Below are 15,336 nucleotides of genomic sequence, written 5' to 3' on the forward strand. Positions count from 1 at the left end.
ACACGTATGTACCCCTTGCCAGCTATGTATTGTGTTAAGTGTCACACTGGCAAGAATATCTCTCAATACATAGGAAGAAATTGCACCCTCAGGGCTGGACTGTCTTGAAACTGCAGTTGCTTCTAGCTGCAAGTTTGTACATGCAATGAGAGTAACTTCAGGTATTATTGGATCTTTGTATGCTTTGTGGCGAGCAAATATATTTCACCTCTCAATGCAATGGTGTATACCCATCAGCAAGTTGCCATCTTAAGTAAGTAAGAAGATTAAGTCAACAACTTCGAAAATAAGGTAGAGTTGTGGTTTCACTTAATGCATTGTTATGTTATGTAAAGGTCTATGCTCTATGGTCTATATGTGGCTCTGAGTTTGTGACACATGCAACCATCAGAAAATTGTGTGTAGCTGAAAATTGCTAACCTGAGCAAAGTAACTACATGCAGTACTTTAAAGTAAGCACCAGTCAATACCTTCCATCTGACAGTACATTTTTTCAACTTTCAAAGTACTCTGCATATATTACCAGACTTTAAAAGATTACAAAATAACACAAAATTACTTACATGTAATGCCGGTGTGTGATAAAACTATATTTCCATGATAATCAGCATATGGACAAACTGCATAGCAATTTTCATCCTCATTGGAGCTTGGATGATGGAGCAATCCAAGGTAAACATGCATTGTTATTTTGTGCCAGGATTATGTTAGGGAATGAATTATGGAGAATTTTTTATTTAAAAATCTTAGATAATGGAATGCCTAATAATGAGTTATTATTATACGTGCAATATGCTTAATGCAAAATAAAAACCTATTTAGCTACAAATTAATTTTAGTAATACCTAGTATACTTTAGGTTTTTTTCCAGATTAGAATCACAATGCCACATGTGCAAGTCTAGCAGGCCACATATAACCATGTGTGATGTTGCTCATGGGTGCACGTGGTACCGTAGTTACACATGTACACTACCAAATACATGTGTTAACAACTTTATGATTTAGCGTCTTGTATACTAACTAGATCCCATGCCATGACCACTATAGTTGGGATATATCAGGTAAGCAAATGTGATACCAGGTGTCCTACAGCACTTGTGCTGTAAAGCATTAATAAATAAATAAATAATTAAAAATAGATACTGGAAGGACTTTCTACATCTCTACAAGAGTGTAACTTTTTTCTGAAAAGTACCCTATCATTCAAATCATATCTGCAAGTCTCGACAAATCGATGATTTTAATAGAGTAATGGTATGAATGTGACAATGTGCTGTGTCATACTGTTGCTATCAATGTGTCGTACTTAATCATATCATAATTTGTGACTGAATTTGACAAAACAAGGCTTCGACGCACAAAGCTTTGTTAGGAGATATGGCGATTTTAAGGAATCATTGTGTAATAACTTCCCAGTGCCTACAGCTGTGCAAACAAAATTTGCACCAATTGTTCATCTGTTCACTAGCTATCACTGAGTGGGTGTATACATTTCTGATACCCAAAATTTGCCCTGTTTTGAGCAGCTTTTTTCGAGCGGGTAATAATATCACAGGTGGTAGTAATAGGGTGGGAGGGTGGGGGTAGTAATAGGGTGGGAGGGTGGGGGTGGATGATGGTCTTAATATACGGGTATAAAATGAAGTAAGAAGACGATTGGAATCCAGAGGCCAAGTTTGGGCTCTCCATGGCCCTCAAATTACTCCAAATTGACTGAGAACACTATTGGCGAGCTCTCTGTGAAGTCCCAGCTCACTACACACCATTATCACAAAGCCATGGCCATTTAATGGTGCCAATCTCACACTCGTGGCTTTGACAGGGTCGGAAGAAAGCTGCTACAGAAACCAGACTTGTCAGTGCTGAAGGAAGTACAGTGTGAAATATGATAGTGTATTAGACCAGCAATCCATTTCTGGTAAAATCGTAAGTTTGATTTTGTGTGTGTGGAAGCCTGGTTTTGTGAAATCCGGTCACATTTAAACTCATCATTTGTGTATATACAACCATTGCAATATTGTTAGTTATATCTATAAAACATGGAACATTTAAATGCATTTAAAATTATTATAAATAGAACCTGCAGTTGCTTAACTAATAGCACAGGTATATTTCAAATACAGTAAATAATCAAATCAGCAATAATCATTCTCAATCACTTATCCTTTATGTCTTTGGAATTTTTTTCAGATTAGAATTAATTTTTGTCACAATGTCTGTAAATGTCGGCCTCTGCTTTGGCAGATGGTACCAGCACTGACACATAACTTCATCATACAAAACTTTTGGAATGAGTTCTGGTGCCTTCATCCTGTAACCTTGCTGTATGTGCTGAATGACGTCCTGCAGCAAACACATAATCTATTATTACACAGAACAAATGTATATGTACAGTACAGTAATGTATCTGTACACAACCAATGGTACACAAGTAGCAACATACATACATACATACATAGAATTATACATAAAGTTCCAGCATTATGAAATTGATAGCCATACTTTTATGTAGTACATCTCACTTTATAGCTAGCAAGAACTTAAAAGGTGTAAACTAATAGAGAACCACATACATTGTCACTCATTCTGCAGTATGGTAATTTTCCACAAGAGTAGATCTCATATAACAACACTCCATAGCTCCAAACATCACTAGCTGTAGTGTAGACTCCCAGACCAAGTGCCTAATAACAATAATAATTTATTTCAGTTATTCAGATATTAACTTAATGTTACAAAGTATTTGTAACTTTGAATACCAATTGAACCTTGAGTGTAATATTTTATTATAGTGAAGCCCTTTACATGCATACATATTAAAATTGCAATGACACATTCATATAGATATGTAAACATACCCATGCCATCATTTGCAATTATTGTACTCACATACCTCAGGAGCTGTCCACCTTACAGGAGTACGGCTAACTACATCACTATCAATGTATATTCCCTTCTCTGTTTGTATGCACATGCTAAAATCTGAAATTTTCAACACTTCATTGTTGTTTCCAACCAGACAACTCCTAGCAGTCAAGTTTCGATGAAGACAATTTTGAGAAGCTAGGTATTCCATCCCCAGGGCAACATCAAGGGAGTACTTGGTTAACTGGTACTGTGTTTGATGTATCCCATGTGTACATAAGAAACTTAGAAATCCTCCACCAGACATCATTTCCAGTACCATGTACATTGGTTCTGTATCAATACTCATTTCAAGCATTTTGACTATGTTGGGGTGACTGAATTGCTGAAGAAGTTTAATTTCAGAAAGAAACCGTTGTTCATCTGATAAGTACACAAAATCTCCCGTCTTTACTAAAACATGCTTCCCAGAGTTCTTCTGAGTGGCAGAATATATTATACTAGATAGTTCTTGACTGAGAGGCTCGTCATTATCAAGGATGAGGTTGCCATGATTTATTAACCATTTGTAGTGATCAGCAAGTGGCTTACTAATGGCCTCTCTAAGATAAAAGGAATGGTCACCCAGAGGAATTTGGTTTTCAGTGTAATGTGTCAGAAGCTCACTGATGCTCTGAAAGACCGGCCCACCAAGAAATGATACTTCCTGTTCCTAAGTAAATATCATGCATATATAACAGTAATACAGTAGGTCATGTGATAATAGTGTGTATTTGTTTGCCAGTGGTTATTAGAAGTTTATGTGCTATATAGTGCACAGAATTATACTGTATGGTAGGAATTTCGAAGGAAAAGTTGACGAATCTCTGCTTCACCAGCTGTTTGATGAATTAAAAGTTGACAATGCTCACAAAATTATATAGGTCAATGGTATAACTCAATAAGGCTAAGGATTTTTCTACAAAGCATATAAGAACTCCAATCTAAGGGATCTGGGGCAAGCCCTCCTTTTTGAAGATTAAATCCTCCAAGATTTATCAGAATACTATTGATATTAGCTTGACTGTTGTATTAGGGTGATTGCTCTATTAGGGTATTTTGATCTTGCACATTTATAGTACCCAGTTGGGCATACTCCCTTCCCTCAAGGAAGAATAAGACTCTCAAAATTGAATCTGAGAGTAATTTCAGCAGACCCCAGTCACCACTAATATTAAATTTGTTGATTTTTGGAATAGGGTGACTGTTCTATTAGGATATATTGATATTGATGCATATGCACAATTATATAGAATCCAGTTGATTCACTGGAATTGCATTTAGCTAAGCATTTGTCCACTTGGTGTAATACAATTATTCAGTGACAGCTAGAGATAATTTTAAAAGGGCTAAGTCACACAGCCAGAGAAGACATACATCAAGACACACGTAGTGTGTCGTACGACCCAAGAAGCCGGCATGCCACACCATGTCAAGACACACAGTAGTGTGTTGTGCAGCCTAAGAAGCATATATTTACAGGAAGAAAGAAAACACAATTTTCACACCTATGTAGCTCTGTGATCCCTATCCGATTGGAACCAGTTTCACTACAGAGGTGCTCGCCAGGTAGGCCACGCTACATATCAAATTTGAAGGAAATCGCCCCAGCCGTTTCTGAGATATGAGTGGCCAAAGTTTCGTTTTAATTTCTTTGTTTTCTTTCTTTTTTTTCTTCTTCTTAAGCCGTATGGGGGTTTTGATTTTTTTTTGCACACTTTGCAAAAATTGCTATAAAACACAAACTTGTCATTCCATTGTATCGATATTTGGCACAAGTAAAGTGCATATAAAGGTACATTTGTGTACCAAGTTTGCTATGAATCTGATAAATATCCAAGGAGTTATGAGTGTTTATTCACGTAAAAAAAAAGATGAAAGTTTTGTCATGGCTACAGGGTAAACCGAGTAGAGGAATAACTTTTAAAACCGTGTGTACATAGGCTGATCATTGCAGGAGTGCCTTTTGGTGGTTAGAACGGCAACAGACTTACAGCTACAAAGTTATAAAGCAAAAACCAAGCAAGTGTAAAATCGCGGGATCGAGATACTTTAATAGAGCAGTCACTGAGGGGCAAAAAAAAGGTGCATAAAAAATGTCGAAAAAATGAACTAATCATGACCAGAGTTCGAACCAAGGACCTCCATACCTAATGCCTGCATCCTTAACCATGGAACCACGACTATCTCGGCTGATCACTTCACTTAATTTCTACTTTATAAATGGAAATTCTAGCTTAATAAGTAAAACTGAACTACCAATAGAAAATCTAGATTGTTCTAGAACATTCAATGTGTGTTCTATTAGATGATTTCAGTGAAAGCAAAAACGTGCACTCTATTAGAGCATTAGCACCATACTATTGTTGCAACACTTTGAAGTTCAGTCTAGTAACTATATCAAATTGGAGCCATTCTTGTATCGATCAGTGGCATATTTGTGGTATTGACTTAGTTTCACAACCGGCGGTCTGCAAGCAGACTAGTATGACCGACTCGTGCCAATCATCATAATAAGTGCTATGCTAGCATAACTTGTGATACAACAGCCTGGAAATCATATCCCAGTAAAAAGGTGCAGGATTTGCTTTGAGCAACTGCATCTTTTCATGTTTCCATGAAAATTGAGATACTCTAATAGAACAGTCACTGCAAAACTGTGATTGAATGCTCTGATTGATTGATTTGTGACTGGGATAGGCAGCTTGTTGCAATAGTATCCCAGGGAACTCAAACATTACAGCTCCAGTACAATAGCTAAATAGGTAGCTACACAAATAAGACATAATTATAATTAATATACATAAAATGATAAGTAGCTAGGTCCAGCCTTGGTTGTCAGTGAAAATAATCAGAAAATTCATTGAGTGAATCAGATTCAATAATTCAGTGGGGTAATTTGTTCCAATCTCGGATGGTCTCTAAGGTCTATGTCATTAATGTATAGTAAGAACATTAGGGGTCCAAGGACAGTGCCCTGGAGGACATCAAACACTTTCTTTGTGCTGTATAGATATGTAACCTTCAACTAGGTGAGCCAGGTAGAAATCCACTTGCTCTAACCAATGCTATGTCCTTGACATAGTGTCAAAACCTTCATTTTGAAAATACACCAAAGTGAAACCCACTCAAAAACAGCCAAGATGTAAAAAAAGAGTCCAGCCCACACTCTTTTTTTACAGCTTGGCTGTTTTTGAGTGGATATAAATACACTGATCTATGCCTTATAATCTAATTCTGACAAGTACACACCCAGAAAACTAATTTCACCCAAGTTCGACGAAAGTCAGCAGAGGTTAATAAATAATGTGCAAACTCTATCTTAATTGTTTTGTAGTTTGTGATGTTAATATCCATATCCCATCTGAAAACATACTAGTTCCAGATAATATTTATTAACAGTTCAGCCTTCAAAGGGCTTCCAAGTGCTACGGATATGTTTTGTCAAGTGGTGAAGTTATGTATTAAGGAAAATGAGGGCACAAATGAATGTAAAAAAACCTGGCTATTGTAACACTACTGCATGCATACATTTATATACCTGGTTGATCGATTCTTCCTTAAATAAACAGTTTCTAATAACACCTTCACCCATGACAGTTAGCACATGCTGTCGCTGTTGGTTAGAGAATCGCACCAAGTAGTCTCCATCTTTCTTCAACAATGGAATGGCATCAGTACGTGAAATATCACCATGGTACCAAGGCTGGTCTTCCAGTGGCACCTAAAGTAAATTAAATGTTATACACTTATAAACAAATAATTTTAATGGCAAAAACACATTAACATGGATGGGAATTGTTGTAACTATAGTAGCTGGGGGTTACTGTAAAAAGTGTTGTATGAGAGAATTAAGATCAGATTAGCACTTACACCATTATATAACATGTCTTCAGGGGGTACATCATCACGCAGCTTAACAATACAGTGATCATCAGAAGAGCTCTGAAAATCTTCAAACATTTCACTAACCCTCTTGAACTTCGTATCACTAGAATCCTGTTTAACAGGTATATTACAACAAGTATAAAATTAATTGTGAAATATTGTCTTTTTCATGTTTCTGCATGCAAGACATAGCACTATTGTAAGATAAGAAAAAAGTAATAAGTTAGAGTTTTGCTCCACTGTAAAATAGTATGGTGTATTTCTTACATCTAGCTTATTATTCAAAGAAATTCCACTTTGCAATATACACCCATACCTTCTCACAACAAACTAGTTATATACAAGGCTACATGATAAAAGATTGAAATGATCGTTTTTAGTGATGCTCAATGCATTTGTCAGTATGGATGGTTTGTAACAAAAGGAAGTGATTTGAGTGGTTTTAATTTGGCCAACAACTATTTTTCTTTTACCTTTCAACCCAACTTTTATCGTTTCAGCTACGAAATGTTAAGTTAAGAGAGGGAGTTCCATGGACACCTCCCATTTAATTAAAAATGATCGAGATATAGCTGCTCTAAACACAGCAGTCAAGTAACTATTCTAATTTAACATTCAAAGATACGGTTCAGCACAACTTAGCCTCAGTTTTATTTCACAATTCAAAGTATTAATTTATCATGATTATATACTAAAAACAGCCTACAACCCATTTTATAAATTTTAGGTGTGTCCCCCAATTCCCTCTTTTAAAAATTCCTTTAAATTGTAACATTGCATTTTCAGAAACAACTTCTTAAAAATCCCAGATCCACCACTGTTAATACAGTACTAGTTCTTATACCTGTATTTGAGATGAGGAAAGCATTACATCAGTTTGTGTTGATCTCAGTTTAAGAGAACCTTTACAAAACACTGGCCACGGCAGTTGAAGTGAAGTTTTAGGTGGGCTGCAAACCATGTAGTAGGCATACTTCAAAACAGTATCAAGGTGGGGAAGACTCAAGGAATTGTTTTGGTAGTATTCCACTAGATCCTGTAAAACAATCATTATGTTGTACTTTATATTGATCATGGTTCTTGCACAATATTAATGAATGTATAATGTCTAGAGCAACACATAACAGATCTTTAATACATGTTTAATCAATTACATATACCTTAATTGTTGTATCCTTTTTAAGTTGGAATCAGTTACAATGAGATTGAGTTCATTTGTACATGAAAATATATTTGGAAAAATGTCTCATATGCCTAGTGTTACTGTTTCTTAAAAGTACACATAAAATGTGACCATAGCATAAGATAAAAAGTACTGAAACAAGCTGGAATAGTGCATGATATTAAATCACAGTAAAACAAGTTATATCCCTAATGTGCTCAAGATACCATAATGGAAATGTACAGTCAGGATATACAGGTGTACCACTTATTGCTTTACTGTGATTTAGGCACTACTCCAGCTTGTTTCAGTAATTTTTATCGATGTGCTATGGTCCCTACTCTAGTTGAAAATTCCATTTTTTGTGTACTTGTTTGTTAACTTTTTCGTAAATAAATTATCATGATTGGTGAACCCACGCATACCATATCAAAAGAAAGTATTGGCACCGCAGCTATATCAATTATCGTTTGAAAAGTGAAGTATCTATTATGCTTCGTTGTCAGCTATGTTCAACCTGTTACACAGCAGTACGAATCAAGAACTGTTTTAAAAGCACTTCTGCAAACAAAGTAGCTAGCCACTATGAAAAACATGGACAATTTCCATTAAAAGGGAAGCCATCATGTGCTACCACCAAATCAACACTTTTTGCTGTCAGCAAAGATAATAATGGGACACAAAGGAGGACACTGGTGAATCCATGAAGAATGCATTGTACATACTGCGGTATGCCAAAAGGCACCTCTTGGGCAGAAGCAACATCGAACAGTGAAAAAATCAAGTCTTAGCCATTATTGAGTTACACTTATCTGAAGGCATCAGTCAGTTACTCAGTCAGTCAGTCAGTAGAAAATTCTGTTAAAGAATTATTTTTTTATTATTATTATTCAGTAGCAACTTGTTGAAAGCATTTTGGATCGATCTGATGGCTTGTTTGGGCTTAGCTTTGCCTAACCTGGTACTACCTCAACATCATCTGGGAAAAGAGAAGTTGTTTTTTTGGGTGATGTTTCTTTCATGGACCTTTGTGGTCCCTACTATACAGTACTATCATACTGTATGATAACTCCTTTGATGTGTGCATCAGTTGACTAGAAAACAAGGAATGCAGACAGTCTAACAGATGGCTTTTGGCTTTATGTATAGATTAATAATAAAAGCACTTGTGTTAAACCAAGTATGTGCAGACACACAGCTGAATCTGTTTACTAACTGTATCCACACAAAAACAGCCAAGCTGTGAAAAAATGGTGCGGCCTTAAAAATCCTGAGTGAAAAAGTTGTGAAATCAAAAGTGGCAGCCAAAAAATGGCTGCAATGATGTTAATGTTAATAAAATTTAACAATACACACAGCCATTATTAAATTTTTTTAGCATTAACATCATTGCAGCTATTTCTTGGCTGCCACCTTTGATTTCACAACATGAAGTTTAAAGCTTGTGCGGTATGATTAAATGGGCTGATCTTCTAAAAGACTAATATACTACACATCCTTACATAAATTGTAACAAACTCCCTTGAATCAGATATAGAGTATTTTGTTTTCTGACTGACGGCTATTGGGATATGGTGAGCCTTCTGTTTCCACCTATATTATACAAATGTACATATGTGTACATGTATATTAAAGTAAACTAAGACAAGAGACTAACAACCTTATGCATATCGCATAGTCTCCTTTTTTACAATCATCCACTCTAATTAAGTAAACACCATCATACAAGTTTTTAAGTCTAGTTTCTGCTTTGCTCCTGGACAAGCGTCCAACGTACCTGCATGTACAAATTAATCATGCATGTAATTTGTATGATAGAGCTGTTGATGACTATGTACCATACATCATTCAATCTTGCATGTTCTTGAATTACAATCAATTCTGCAAGATGTTCCAACAAGTGTTGCTATGTCCAGTCACAATAATTGGATTTTGGCATCTCACAATGATGTGACTAAAAGAAGTTGATTAACTAATCCTTTATATGTGTGCCCATTTTAACTTTGTACATAACACAGATTTTAAATGTGTGAAATAAGAAATTGTATATAAATGACATATATAAATCAACTTATTTCATTCACATTAAAAAGATGTATTTTGTTCCTTATAGTGTTGTTAGCTACAGATAAAAGTGACCAGGCTTGGAATGTGGGCACACTAAGTTTGCCTACTGTTTCAAATTTGCACTGTTAACTGATAATTTTTGTCGCTATAATAAGACAATGAATTCAAACTTTTAGAGTCATATTAAACATAATTGGCTTTGTATTACAAGTTACAGAGTGCAGAAATACTAATCTGACACTGAGATATGATCTGTTAGGGGTGTGCATATGGCTAGTTTTTGCAGGCTTGGAAACAATTGAATTATGCATAAAAATTTAAGAGACTAAAATGTGACTGTTCTATTAGACTAATTAACTGCCCTATTTTGAGTTGGTTAAATAGTGAACTACAGATACTGTAAAGTCAGGGTGCAAGCGCATGTGTCTATTAAATGTACATTAAGTGCATACACATTTATTACGATTAACCATGGCTGATAAGCGCACATCGAGGCTTACATGCAACAAAGCTACGCACAGGAAGAAAAGCTGGAAATACTGGAAAATGAATGTCTCCTCAAGCGCTTACCTCTCCCTTGAGATCTCCCTTCACTATGTATACAGCAAATCAGCCATCTGGATTGCAATATTCTTGTTCATCACAAATTGTTTTACCCAGAAATGGAGTCAAATATCCTTATATACTGGCATGGTGACCACAAACTACTTTATTACAATGTAGTGATTCCGTGTTGAACATACCATAATTATTAATTAATTAAGTATATGCGCCTAACAAATAGTATTATTTTTACAAATTTAAAGTTTTCTCCCAAGAACTATAAGTACATGCGCTTAACAACCCGACTCTACGGTATAGGCACCGTAAACATTGCCATATAGAGTACAATTGACCAGCATTTCTGAACCAGTTCATCATTTTATCAGTAGTTACACCGCTACACAATATTATGTGTACGTCTGTGTGTGACTCACACAATCACTGTATGCTATATATACAGTATATGCCTTGAAATACTAATTATACATTATACAAAACACTATTATACCATGGATGGGTTGTGTATGAATTTCCTTCTTTTGGAGACTTCTTTGCAACACTACAAAATGTAATAGTAAGAGTAATCTTGGTAATAAGTATGTTGTGTAAGAGCATGCACTAGCCACAAAGTGTGCAGATGTTTGATACAAAGAACTTTTTTTGCAAATTAGATTATTTGCCTAATAATTATACAGACTTGTAAATCTACTACAACTTTATATGCACAAGACAGTAAGTCGAGTGCTGTGCTTTTTAAGATCAGTGTTAACTAATCATCTTTACTAATTTGTGTTAATTGTATAATTCTTTGTGAAAATGGTGCATCCTCAGGGGCACCATAACTCCATAGATAAGTATTTTAAGACACCATCATAATCCTAGTGGTATCCATGCATGCACATGCAGCTATCAAGTTTTAGCATGTGATTGGCTGAGCAACAACCTGCCATTTTAACATTGAAATGAGCTGGGTAAAGATACACATACCACTTAAAATTTTCATGTCTTCAATACACAATGAAACAAGGTTAAATAAAAGCTATACAATTCATATTTCATGGAAAGTATAACAAATCTTAGTTTTGTATTTAGTTAAAAACACATGAATTATGAGTGCAATAGAAAAAAAGTTTACCATTGTCATTTCTTTGTTGGAATGAACCCCAAAGGCCTTCTTCTTGGTGTACACAAATGAAAGCACTATATATACCTTGAAGGATTTCCTGCATGTTCATAGTGAACAGATTGAGCCACGCCCCATCTTCATAGCTTGTTTTAGCCTTGGATTAAGCACCCATAATTTCTTGCTGTGCAGTTGCAATATAAATCAAATTTCTTATCGTTTCAACTGTCTAGCACTACAATTCCAACATAGAATACTGAAACTTTAGCAGTACACTCATTTTCCATTTATATGAATTTGAAGAATGTGCAGAAATGACAAGTTTTTGCTCAGCTGGTCACAAATGTGTAATACTATCATATCTTTACCATGCACCAAATTATTGATAGGTTACACTGATTCACTTACTCTGTGGCTGACTTCTTAGATGCTGTAATTTTGACAACAGGTTCCTTAAGTTTTGGTTCATACTGCATATAAGTAACACATATGTAAATCATTGTACAACATAATTATGTCATATATTGTCGCAAGCAAAATTAATGACTTGAAACATTTGGACCTTGAAAATAAATTCAGCATCATTTCTTGAAATGTGGCAGTGTAAAGCTGGACTATTTTATTTGGATAAGACATTGCAGTACAGTAGAACCTATGTGCAATGGTCTCTAAGGCCAGAAATTTCTGGTCTAATAAACAGGTGGCTGTAATAGAGAAAACCTGCAGAGGTATTTTAATGGCCATGACTGTTATAGAAATGTTGTTACTATTAAAAGGCTCGAATGTTGCTAATGGCCATTGACTAATAACTTTAAGCAATGAAGCCACAGAGAGTACCTGTATGTGGTGTTCATTGAAAGGCAAGAAGTGTGACAATTGTACACTATAAATGAAATGGTGCCATTGGTTAGTGTATAGTGCTAGATTGTTAGCACTAACTGATCATAGGGTTGTATGTATGAGAGATGAAGTATACAATGATTCACAGGTGAGTTCTTGGCTGGCCGTCATACATGTTGGACAGGTGACTACTTAATGCAGACCACAATTATATTTGTATGTGGGATTCGTGACAATGGTTGCTATTCAAAGGTGACTGCTTTATTCAGGTGACCATTAACATACTAGGTTCTACTCTACTACTATATGCCTGTATGCTTCCATGTCATAGGCAGAAACAACTAAAATGCAGAGAAGTTATAGTGATAGCAAGTTAGATGATGATTATAAAACATAAAACATTTACACTAGCAATGAACATCCTCTTCTTGTCCGTCCTTGATTGACAGTTGGTCTAATATAAACACAACACAGATGTACAGTAGTTACTGTAGACATGGCAACTGAAGCCTACACTTTCTCATACATAGTACATACCACAAGATGCTTCATTTTACATCTTGTCATAACCACAGTTGGAAAAATTGCCAGCTATTTTAAAGATTTATCTAGCTACTATGAAAAAAATTTAAAAAACATGTAAATATCAACTTATACTTCTACAATATGTTGAATCAACTAATAGATTACACAATGGCAATCAAGCAACATGTGTAGTGATATACTTGTTAGAAGTTACAGGGCCTTTTTACACTGCAGTAACAATGCCACTTGATCTCACATAAGTGAAACTGAGTGAATATTCAAGGAAATCTTAGTACTAGTGGCATACTGCGCATGCAGTACATACGTATAATCAAGAGTTCATAATATTTTTATGGGAAAGAGTGTCTAACTGGGCAAACACACTGCTGCAAGTAACACCTCAGGCTTCTCTTAGAAAGAAGGCTTGACCTTATCAACACCAATCATCACCTACGTATTAACAGTTCTTTGTCATCAGTATAATCAAACTAGAGGTGTACATAAGATCAAAAGTAAACTTGCAGCAGTGTGTTTGTACCAGCCATACTGGAAGTTAGACACTCTCCCCCATACAAATATTATGAACTCTTGATATAATGCATGTATCATGGACCTTTATCTTTCTTTATGTCCCATTTACCTTTGCTTACAGTGCAAGGTATTGATTTGTGGTAACATATGAGGGGTTTCCTACATTTGTAATGGAAATCAGCCATGCTGTATTTTCTGTAGTGATTGGATTGATTGTAGAGGCACTTCTTGTACTGTTCTTAGTTTGTAATGGGCTGAATGGAGCATAATGGCCACTTCACGAAACTGATATTGTAGTTGGGGTATAGTTTCACTTCTACTAGACAAACCAGACAGAAGTACAGATAATTATACACTGTAAAGTTAGATGTCATTTTTGCACTGAAATTATAGTTGTCATGACAATAGGTTTGTAACATTTTGACTACACTCAAGATTTCAGAACTCCAACTTAGATTTCTCTGCATGTATAAGTCATATGCTACAGTATACCCTCTCAATGGCATATCATTGCTCTGGTATATACTTACCTTATTCCATTGCTCAATTTGCTTGTTAGCTTCTTCCATAGAGGGACGTTCAGTTGGATCATTGCTTAAAAGAGATTCTACCAATGGCTTTAGAGCTTTCATTTCTTCAGTGAATTTCTCAAAATACTGTCTCCGACGTTCAACCTCAGTAAATGCTACCAGTGTTTTAGTTTTACTATCTATCTTGGCCAGTTCAGATGGTGTTGGCCACTCATGTGTAGCCACAAACAGCATAATTCCACCATAAGAGAAGACATCCATTGGAGTACCATACACTGGATCATCTGCCATACTTTCAGGGGGCATAAAATCCATTGTTCCTGGAATTTTGGTAAATTTACTGTGCATACTCTTGTTATCAAACTTTACTACCTTAGCCACACCCAGATCTGCAATTTTGGCTATCAAAATGTAATCCCCTTTTGTAGACTTTGTGATAAATTTTAATAGAATGTTATTTGGTGAGAGATCACGATGGATTATTGGGGGCTTCTGAGAGTGAAGGTAGCACAATCCTCTACCAACATCAAGTAGTATAGTAGCTTTTATCATCAGGGGTACTTGTGAGGGAGGCTTCTTAAGGTAGCTAGTTAAACTCGTATCCATCTTCTCCATGACCATCGCTGGAATATCTGAATGGCCTCGTGGGTAAAAGACTCCAAAAAATCGCACGATCTTTGGGTGAACAAGGGAACTACACCGTCTACATTCATCTACAAAGCTTTTCACGATACAAGCCTTCTCTTGTGAAGCTATCCCTTGAAGAAAAATCTGGTGAATTTCTTTAGCAGCACACAGGCAACCTCCGTATTTCACACTGTAGACCAATCCATAGGCACCGCGTCCTAGCTCTTCACCGACGTATTCTACTCCTGTAAGAATAAGGTCCTCCAAACTGTTTCTGCTATTACTCACTGCCATAATGTATATACAAATTACATAGAGAAGCACCTAGTCAACCGCGTCCAAACTAAGGCATCCGCAAACAAGGATTGAATTACAAGTTAGACATGACGTCATCATTTCATAGTTAGCGTGCGCATGCGCGACTTCAGTGATGTAACAACTGCACTATACACCCCCAGCATATACGTCCATTGATCCTTTGTGTATTTGTCTATTGTATGCTGCTCTGGGTCAGCAAATCTCGCGTGACCCTGTTTGGTGGTTGCATATGACCAAGGACTCATTTGTGTACCTTTTGTGTCTCATTATTCAACA

General features: G+C 36.0%; 1 protein-coding gene across 4 annotated transcripts; it reads right to left on the reverse strand.

The window, feature by feature from the left end:
• Nucleotides 1–1,985: 1,985 nt before the first annotated feature.
• On the reverse strand, nucleotides 1,986–15,085 carry LOC136255573 (tyrosine-protein kinase Fer-like). Of its 4 annotated transcripts, XM_066048369.1 has the most exons (12): nucleotides 15,067–15,085; nucleotides 14,116–14,987; nucleotides 12,098–12,159; nucleotides 11,075–11,125; nucleotides 9,617–9,733; nucleotides 9,459–9,549; nucleotides 7,639–7,830; nucleotides 6,780–6,905; nucleotides 6,448–6,630; nucleotides 2,896–3,579; nucleotides 2,576–2,686; nucleotides 1,986–2,345 (listed from the first exon to the last, which is right to left on the reverse strand). In XM_066048369.1, exons 2-12 carry the CDS (start codon nucleotides 14,734–14,736, stop codon nucleotides 2,169–2,171), a joined length of 2,415 nt encoding a protein of 804 aa, XP_065904441.1. In that variant the 5' UTR covers nucleotides 14,737–14,987; nucleotides 15,067–15,085; the 3' UTR covers nucleotides 1,986–2,168. The 4 variants fall into 4 exon arrangements, with proteins under 4 accessions (XP_065904441.1, XP_065904438.1, XP_065904439.1 ...); XM_066048366.1 differs by having other exon boundaries at nucleotides 14,116–15,084; XM_066048368.1 differs by having other exon boundaries at nucleotides 2,217–2,345; nucleotides 2,525–2,686; nucleotides 14,116–15,084.
• Nucleotides 15,086–15,336: the final 251 nt, after the last annotated feature.

Source organism: Dysidea avara, chromosome 5 (genome assembly GCF_963678975.1).
Source record: "Dysidea avara chromosome 5, odDysAvar1.4, whole genome shotgun sequence".
Taxonomy (NCBI): domain Eukaryota; kingdom Metazoa; phylum Porifera; class Demospongiae; order Dictyoceratida; family Dysideidae; genus Dysidea; species Dysidea avara.